Raw genomic sequence first — 9745 nt, forward strand, 5'->3', positions numbered from 1 at the left:
CGGGTCAGCCCCCCCCCAGTAGGGCCCCTCCCCCTATGGAGGTTTGGCCAGCCTGTGTGAGGACCTGATGGCTGTTTTCAGGCCGGCCACACCGCCTTTAGGGTGGGGGGTCCCCACTGGGGTGCCTGCCCAGTCTGGGTGAGGGTCTGAGGGCTGTTTTCAGGTTGGCCAAGCCCACCCAGCAATAGAAGCTCCCAGCCTCTCCTTTTTTTCTTTGTTTTTTTTTATTCTGGGATTTATTTACCTTCTATAATTGAAACTTTGTAGCCTGGCAGGCAGGAGGGAAGCTTGGCTTCTTCCATTGCCAGGGGCAACCCAAGCCTCCTGCTTGTTCCAGCCCATGGCCATGGCTGGCTGAAAGCAGGTATCTGGGTTTATTTACCTTCTATTATTGAAACTTTGTTGCTTTGAGTGGAGCTCAGAGCCACCGCGGCAGCTGGGAAGCTTGGTTTCCTCCATCAGTAGGGGCAACCAAACCTCCTGCTTGCTCCAGTTCTGTGGCTGCCGGCCACCATCTTGGTTGGGTTAATTTGCATATAGTTGCTCTGATTGGCTGGTGGGTGTGGCTTAAGGCATAGTGAAGGTACGGTCAATTTGCATGTTTGTCTTTTATTAGTGTCGATTATAAATACTTAACTAGCAAACATTTTACTAATATCACTGATCAATTGTTGTTTTAGATGTTATTTATTTAGTTCTTATAGTTGGATATGCCTTTGGATATTTTGGTTAGAATATAGTGCATAATTGAAAAATTGAACACAGAAGAGTTTTAAACAGAAGTTGAGATTAAGAAAAAAGAGCTGTTAAATGGCTGAACTAGAATAATATTTTTTTCTTCTGAGATTTTAGGAATGTCAGTTTAAGAAGTGCTGTGATTATAACACATGTAAACTAAAAAGCTCAGTAAAATGTGGTTCTGGACTATGCTGTACACCAGAATGTCAGGTAAGTTTCCAATATTTATTAAAAGGGAATTGAATGTGATAATAGCAAGCTATGTTGATTGAATTAATGTAGAATTGATGAAAGAATGTCAAATTAATTCAGTGGAACAAAATAATGCATAAATAACCACAAACATGTAAAGAAAACCTCTGTGAAATAAAGAAGGCATTTCAGATTGGTACTGATTATTCTCTTGTGTTGAAAACACAGTTTACCATCTTCTAAATTAATCATACAAAGAATAGAATAATTATATACATTATTATGCCAAAAACTCAAATCAAGAAAATTATAAAGTCAAATAAATATAAATTATTAATTGTGAAAAGTTATAACATGAATAGCAGACAAGTTTGTAGCATAGAGAATATGCAAAGAATGCTCACATATTGATAACTAACAGGCAAATCACACACAGAGAGAGAGAGCGAGAGAGAGACAAATAGAGGGCCCAGGCAATTTACAACACAATTGTTTAATGTGTACATTGCTCTTTTTCAGAAACTCAGGTAAACCTAAATAAAAATAATAATGCCGTATTATAAAGCAGACATCCAAATAGCAATCTTAAGTTTAGCAATGTCAGATATTGGCTAAGGAGTGGGAACAGATATTTTTGGATATTGTTCATGGAATTTTGAATTTCTATAATTTCTTTATGAATATTTTTATATCTTTGAATAGAGTATAAGTTATCAAATTAAGTGATTACCATCATTATGTCTTTTATTTATGTATCTATTCTAGAATCATACACATGTATGGAAAGCTGAGGGGAAAATATTAATTACAGGACTGTTGGCAATAGCAACTCATAAAGGCAAATTTAATATTTATTAGTATTAGAATGGTTACATAAATTACTTTATATGTGCAAGAGTTAATAAATGCAAGCTAAATATACATTCACTAATATGATATTTCAAGATATATGTTTGAATAAAAAAGTGCCATAATGAAAAATATTTTATAATTCCAACTCTGATAAATTGTATCATAAATATTTCATCTATTTTTACCCATCTTTTAAATTAAGATACAATGTCTTAAAGTAAAGTTATTTTAGTGAATACTTTTAAGTTATTATTGTAAACATATTCAGTCTTGTAACTAGCACCACAATCAAGGGATGGGAGATTTCAATATCACTTTCCAAAAATCCCTGTGTCCTTTTGTAGTTAATCCATACCTTCACCCACAGAACTATTGGCAATAATGAAACTATTATAATGAAATCTGGTAACTACAGATCTGTTTTCCACACCTCTAATTTTGATTTTGCAAGAATATAATATAAATTAATTATATAATATGTGTAAACATTGTCATTAGGCATCTTCGTATAAAACATTCGAGATTCAATCACATTGTGGTGTTTATCGGTTCACTGCTCTTTTGTTGCTGAATAGTGTATATAATATGCATAACCCATGGGCACAGACAATGGGGTGGTGAAGGCCTGGGGCAGGGACAGGGGCAAGCTAAACAAGGTCAATGGGGGAAAAATAGTATATCTGTAATACTTTCACAAATAAATATTTTAAAGCATTTAAAAATTTAAAAAAGAAAAAGAAAATATAATCAGTCCGGAGTTAATATGTTAGGAGCTAAGGCTATTGACGTCTTGTACATATTCGCAAGACTATGCAAGAACAAACTCTCTAGAAAGAACTCTGCTCATTATAAAGCTCTATGGTTTTAACTTTCCCTTAACTTCCTCTTCCTTTGGATAAATACCTCTCCAATCTGTCTTACTGGGTAAAGTGTGTGCACCTGGCTTGTCATGTCTGCAGGTGCTGGGTTGCAATCCATTCTCTTTCCAAAATAAATCTTTTTTTGGTGACAAAATACCTAGTAAATATTAATTTTCTGTCATTACCTCTCAAAGTAGAACACAAAGCAGTTTGCAAAGTATCCTTTTAAGACAATCTTCATAATGAACACTGGTACTGTACCTACTCTTTCCTTCTGAGAACTAACTGCCTTGGTTACCTAACTCTGTGACTCCCTCAAGTATCATTGATCAGGCATATTTAATCTGATAAAAATCTCCACTAAATAATTGAAGATAGTCATTTACAGATCATGATATTCTTTTTCGGTTTTCTCCTAGATATCTGTAGCAGGCACTCCATGTAGAAAGAGTGCCGATCAAGAGTGTGATTTTACAGAGTACTGCAATGGAACTTACAGTGATTGTGTTCCTGACACTTATGCATTGAATGGCCACATGTGCGGTTTGGGAACTGCATTTTGCTATAAGGGACGATGCCAAACTACTGACTATCAGTGTGCCAACATATTTGGAAAAGGTGTTGCTCTTTCTTGTATATATATATATATTTTACTTCAAAATTGGATCCCTCTATAAAATACATGTCACATAACTCAAGAAGTGGAAAAACCTGAATCACAATCTCAGTAAAAACTAAATTTGAATTAAAGAAGGTTATTTTTTGTAGAAATGTTTGAGGTTTTCCCAGGATGGTATTGTACAATTTTTTCTCACGGTTTGATTTTTGTATTTGGTTATTAACTACCAGGGTAAAAATTGTGTTTACAACTCCTAATTTACATGGAGCTTAGAATGGCAAGTCAGTAAATCCTGAATTTTTACTATAATAAGGGCATACTTTTATTTTAACAAATAAATAAATATTCAACCCAGAAATGAGTTAGTTGACATTTGACATATTTTTAGTTCTAATTAAAATAAAGATGTTTAGGTAAGATTTAGCCTTTCACATGTGTTTACTCTGCCTATGTATGCTCTGACCTCTCCACAAAACTTACCCAAAAAGTTCAAAATTTTGATCTTGTGATGCAGTTCATTCCTATTTTATTCGTTTATTTGGTTCCTATCTAGAGCATGCATTTTTTTCTTTTTTTAATTACGTTTAGTGGAGTGACTTGGTTAATAAAACTATACCGATTTTAAGTGTACAACTCAATAAAACACCATCTATATACTGCATTGTGTGTTCACTACCCAAAGTCAAGTCTCTTTCCGTTCCTCCCTTTTTTTTTCCCTTTCCCATTCCCCCACTTTCCTTTTCCTCTGGTCAGCATTGTTTCTTGTTCTTATTTTACCAAAAACTATATGATAGAAGGTTGTTCTAAATCAGTCTAATATATGTTATATGAATTAACAAATAGTTTAATTTAAATTTTGCTTTAAGTTAATTTATACCTTTAAAGGAATTATAGACGTTTAATTAATCATATTTAATCATATTTTTCCACTAAAAATATATATACTGAATGTGTATGTGCAGAGAGTTGGTAATTTTCAACAAGAGGAGCATACTCACATGGTTAATGTACTCATGGAGCTTATGATGAAGAGATAAAGACAGTGAATATGTAAACGCAAAACAATATAAAAATTCTTTCACTAAGCATAGTTTAAAGTTTAAATAAAAAAGAATGCTAAAAGAAAAATAAGGTGCAGTGGACAAGGAAAATACTTCCAGTTGTCATTATTCTTCAGCTGTCTGCTTAATCCTTCAGAATTGTCTCAACTGCACAGACACACCTCACCCACCTTCCCAGAGAAACACATATCCAGGCCTAGACATTTTGGCCCAATCAGGCACAAATGAGGCCCAGTTCACACACTAACATGCTACTTATGCTCCAAAGCTGCACATGGGGTTAGTCAACCACCCCAAGAGGATGACTGACATCAGTATGTATTACAAGATTTTTAAAAACAGCCTGGCTGGCATGGCTCAGTGGTTGAGTGTCAACCTATGAACCAGGAGTTCACCAGTTTGATTCCTGGTTAGGGCACATACCCAGGTGGCAGGCTTGATTCCCAGTAGGGGGTCATGCAGGAGGCAGCCGATCAATGATTCTCTCTCATCATTGATGTTTCTAATTATCTTTCCATCTCCTTCCTCTTTCTGAAATCAATAAAAAGAAATTAAAACAACAACAACACAAGGCCAGATAGTAGTGTTTGACTGCTAGAAATAAGATAGATAAAATCCTATATAATACAAGGCTAATATGCAAATCGACCAAACTGCTGAATGACCAGTCGCTATGATGCACACTGACCACCAAGGGGCAGACACTCAATGCAGGAGCTGTCCCCTGGTGGTCATTGCGCTCCCACAGGGGGAGCACCCCTCAACCAGAAGCAAGAGTTATGGCTGGCGAGCACAGTGGCGATGGCAGGAGCCTCTCCCGCCTCAACAGCAGCACTAAGAATGTCCGACTGCTGGCGTTGGCCCACTCCCCTGGGGGAACAGGCTTAAGCCAGCAGTCAGTCATCCCCCAAGGGCTACCAGATTGCAAGAGGGTGCAGGCCTGGCTGAGGGCCTCCCCACCCCCAAGTGGACAAATTTCATGCACCAAGCCCCTAGTTATTTTAATAACAAGGAAGAACAGAATAGCAGACATATAGCTGGTCTATAGATAGAAAGATACTTCATAGAATATGATTTCTATTCTATGTGTTCTGTGGGCAACCAACAATAATATTATCCAGTTTGTAGCATCAAAGGAAATAAAAGTTAGATGATTAGGAGACTGAAGAGAGTTACTTTAATGTCATAATCTTAAGTGCAAATTCTAAAGCTAAGACGATTTTCAGAACCAAAACTCACTGACTTAAAGGGGGTTGAGGGCCCCAAAGGAAAACTCTACAACACCTTAGACAATATTCATGTTAACAAGGTCCCTAGTGTATCCACAAATGACCTACAATTATTTAATTGGCTTATCTGTTCACTGGGGAAAGAGAAATACCCAAACATTTTGGAAACTGGTGGACAAAAGGTCTGAATTAATGTGGATACCCAGAAACTCAGTGTCATCACGGTCTCTCTGTGATAGTGAGGACTTATAGGGGTGAGGGAATACAGTTCTTAGCAAGCTTCAGTCTAATTAATTTGGTAATTACTTCTCAGTCCTAGAATTTTGTAGGAGAAAGCCTCTGTAACTGTCCTATTTCAGAAATTAGTGCTACCTTCAAAGATCTAAAGGATGCAAAGTTGATTGGCTATATAATATATACATTTAATTACTCAATCTGATCCCTGCATAAACCAGATAGTCCTTGAAAGATAATAGTAATCTACTAAAAATGCAGTAAAGTGGTAGATTAAGTAATTGTATCCCCTGTGCCAGATGTGATATCTATGCTAGAGCAGATTAGCATGGCTTTAGATATGTGGTATTAGAATAGTCATTGACTTTGCAAATATATTCTTATCTATGCCTATTTGAAAAGAGAATTAGAAAAAGTTTGCTTGCAATAGGTAATGGTATTAATTTTGAGGTTTGCTCCAGGGCAGTGTTTATTCAGCCATAATGTAATTGAAGACATTTGGACATCCCAGAAAGTATCACATTGATCCAGTCCAACAACGATTTTGTACTAATCTTGCTAAATAAGCAAAGTATAACTAGAATGTGGGTGGTCTAAGACATGTGCTACAAAGAGCAGTAAGTTAACCCTGGAAATATTCAGGAACAGTCATATCAGTAAAATTTTCAGGAGTCCAGGTGTCAGAGGCATGATTTGACATCCCCTACAAAGTAGAAGACAAACTGCATCTTGTATGTACTATGACAATGAAAGAAGTACAAATCCTTGGTTTCTTGGGGAAAATCTGAGAGTTGGACGTTCCCTTTCAATTGTATGGTGCTGTGCCACAGGTTTTCGCTCATAAGTGACATGTTTCAAATCTCTCATTTCATTAAGCAGAGAAATTGTCAAGTCTGATACCCTTTGGACAAAGAAGTATGCATGACCACAGGGAAAGAAAGCAATTTGTTTTTAACAACAATATAATTTTCTGCAATAGAAATAATCTTTTTGCTCTATCTTAGGTAAAACAATTGACAAGGTAAATATAGGGGGAAAGTATAATCAAGATCATATTTTGATTATTCAATAAGCAATTCCTTAGCTTTTTATTGACAAATTTTTTTAATTGGATTAAAAATAATAACCAATGTGTTTTCATTTTAAGGTGCTGAAGGTGCTCCATTTGCCTGTTTTGAAGAAATTAATTCTTTTCGTGGTAGATCTGGAAACTGTGGTTTTAAAAATTCACAACCATTACCTTGTGAACCAAAGTATGTATATAAAAATGATTGTTTCATAAAATTCTGTATTTCTTGGCAAGAGACACGAATAATAATGGACAGTAAATCATATGGCAGGAGAATATTTTGAAATAACATTATATGTATTTTCCTTCTATATAATTCAGTTTTCTATTCCCCTTATTTTTTCCCTGATACTGTTCAATCAATGAATCTAGATTAAAAGAAAGCTGAAGCTTTTTATCAGAGGAAGGAAGTGGATGCAAACTGCCAAAAACAAACAAAAAACAGAAATTGATGCTACATGTTGAGAATTAAAATGGAATTTTTATTAAGTCAATGCATGATAGTGATCATAAAGCAAGTGCTTTGACTCAAAACACATGATTATGTGAACAATAGCTTGTTTGTTTTCACAATACTGATATATAAAATATGGCAGTACCTATGAATAGCTGAATATGTAGTTATAGAATAAGCTATAGAATAAAAGGAATTATGAAATCCAATAAAGAAAGTGCCTACCCCACAACAACACTTCCTGAATTTCATAGGAGTATTAAAAATAAAAGAATCACAAAATTAGTAACAGACTAGAGGATGACCAAGCTGAGTAATGTAATAACTAAAATGAAATCTATATATATAAAAGCCACCTAACGGGAACGATGGAACAACCAGTCACTATGATGTGCACTGCAGTGGCTGCCCAGCCCCATCCCCGATTGCTCCACCACCCTGATTGGGGGTGGGGCCAGCCAGACAACCACCTGTGGCCCCTCTCTCTGGCCATCCCAGCCCCCATTGCCCCCATCAGGGCAGGCTGGCTAGACCCCACCCATGCACTAATTCATGCATTGGGCCTATAGTATTCAATAAAGAGGTCCAACAGAATACTTGATCAAGCAGAAGAAGGGGTTAATGAAATAGGAGTCAGGAGAATAAAATTCAAACAATCAGGAAGAGAAAGAGAGTGGGAGAGGGAGAGAAAGAGACAGAGAGAGAAAGAGAGAGAGAGAGAGAGAGAGAGAGAGAGAGAGAGAGAGAGAGAGAATGAGAGGAGACAAGAGGAAAGGAAGAAAGAGAAAGAAGAAAAGGAGGAAGTGGGAAAGGAGAGAAAGAGGAAAGAAAGAAAGAAAGAAAGAAAGAAAGAAAGGAAGGAAGGAAGGAAGGAAGGAAGGAAGGACGGAAGGAAGGAAGAAAGAAAGAAAGAAAGAAAGAAAGAAAGGAAGGAAGGAAGGAAGGAAGGAAGGAAGGACGGAAGGAAGGAAGAAAGAAAGAAAGAAAGAAAGAAAGAAAGGAAGGAAGGAAGGAAGGAAGGAAGGAAGGACGGAAGGAAGGAAGAAAGAAAGAAAGAAAGAAAGAAAGAAAGGAAGAAAGGAAGAAAAAAAGAAAGAAAGAAAGAACAAAGAAGGAAAGAAGAAAGGAAGGTGAAAAGTGAAGATAGCTAAGGAACTTATAGGACACCATCAATAAGAGCACAATACTCATTATAAGGGTACCAGAAGAAGAAAGAGAACAGGACAGAAATCTTATCAAAGAAATCATTACTAAAAGCATTAACATTCCTAACCTGGGGATAATAATTCCCAGGAATACTAGAGAAACCAAATAAGAGAAATTCAAAGTCACCCACATCAAGACACATTAAAATTAAAATTTTAAGGCTTCTAAACAAGAAGAGGATCTTAAGATCAGCAAGACAACACACATAAGACAATCATATTTTTAAGTAGACACTTTGAAGAGAAAAAAGGTGCTCACAAATCATCTGGAAAATGCAGATCAACCACAAATGAGATATCAGTTCACATTTGTTAGAATGAATATTATAAAAAAGACATTAGATAACAAATACTAGCAAGAATGTGGAGAAAAGAGAATCCTTGTATACTGCTTGTGGAAATGTAAACTGGTATAGCCTCTATAAAAACAAACAAAAGTTTGCTGAGGAAATGGAAATAAAACTAACAGCAATTGATTCAGCAATTCCACTTCTAGCTATATACCAAAAGGAAATGAAGTATTTTGAAGAAGCCACCATATGAAAACAATCTAAGTGTCCATTAATGGATGAATGGATAAAAAAAATTGGCATATTTCTAATGGAATATTACTCAGCTTGTAAAAAGAAGAAAATCATGTGATTTGTGGCAACATAGATGAACCTGGGAGCAGTATTCTTAGTGAAATAGCCAAACAGAGAAAGACAAATACCGGTTAGTATCATTTACATGTGGAATCTTAAAAAGAATAAGTCAAATGCATAGAAACAGAGAATAGAAAAGTGGTTGCCAAAGGGAAATAGAAAGAGGTTGGTAAAATGATGCAAATTTTCAGCTATACGATGAATAAGGTCTGATGATCTAATGTACAACATTGTGACTATAATTGACAACACTGTATGTTATATATTAGAAATTTGCTAAGGGAATAGAAAAATGTTCTTTCTCTCTCACACACACACACAAACAGGATAAAATGTAAAGTGATGAATATGTTAATTAACTAGATGTGTGCTATTCTTTCACAATGTATACCCATATCAAATCATCACTTTTTACACTTTAATAACTATCTTATAATTTTGTCAACTATCTATAATAAGAGCATAATATGCTAATTAGACTGGACAGCCAAACAACCCTCCAGACGACCTTCTGGACGAAGCAGGAGCTGCGGGGGCTGGGCCCCTTGCATGAATTTCATGCATCGGGCCTCTAGTACCTCAATAAAG

The 9745-nt window shown here is 35.9% G+C and overlaps 1 protein-coding gene across 1 annotated transcript in view; it reads left to right on the forward strand.

Moving 5' to 3' along the window:
* The window catches only part of ADAM18 (ADAM metallopeptidase domain 18), a 76917-nt gene that overhangs the window by 33779 nt on the left and 33393 nt on the right, over positions 1-9745 (forward strand). The window contains exons 13-15 of the mRNA XM_015565278.1: positions 853-948; positions 3062-3260; positions 6933-7038. Of these exons, the coding sequence (XP_015420764.1) occupies positions 853-948; positions 3062-3260; positions 6933-7038 (401 nt within the window). The remainder of the gene's footprint in view (positions 1-852; positions 949-3061; positions 3261-6932; positions 7039-9745) is intronic.

The sequence above is a fragment of the Myotis davidii genome, unplaced genomic scaffold (genome assembly GCF_000327345.1).
Source record: "Myotis davidii unplaced genomic scaffold, ASM32734v1 scaffold93, whole genome shotgun sequence".
NCBI classification, from domain to species: Eukaryota; Metazoa; Chordata; class Mammalia; order Chiroptera; family Vespertilionidae; genus Myotis; species Myotis davidii.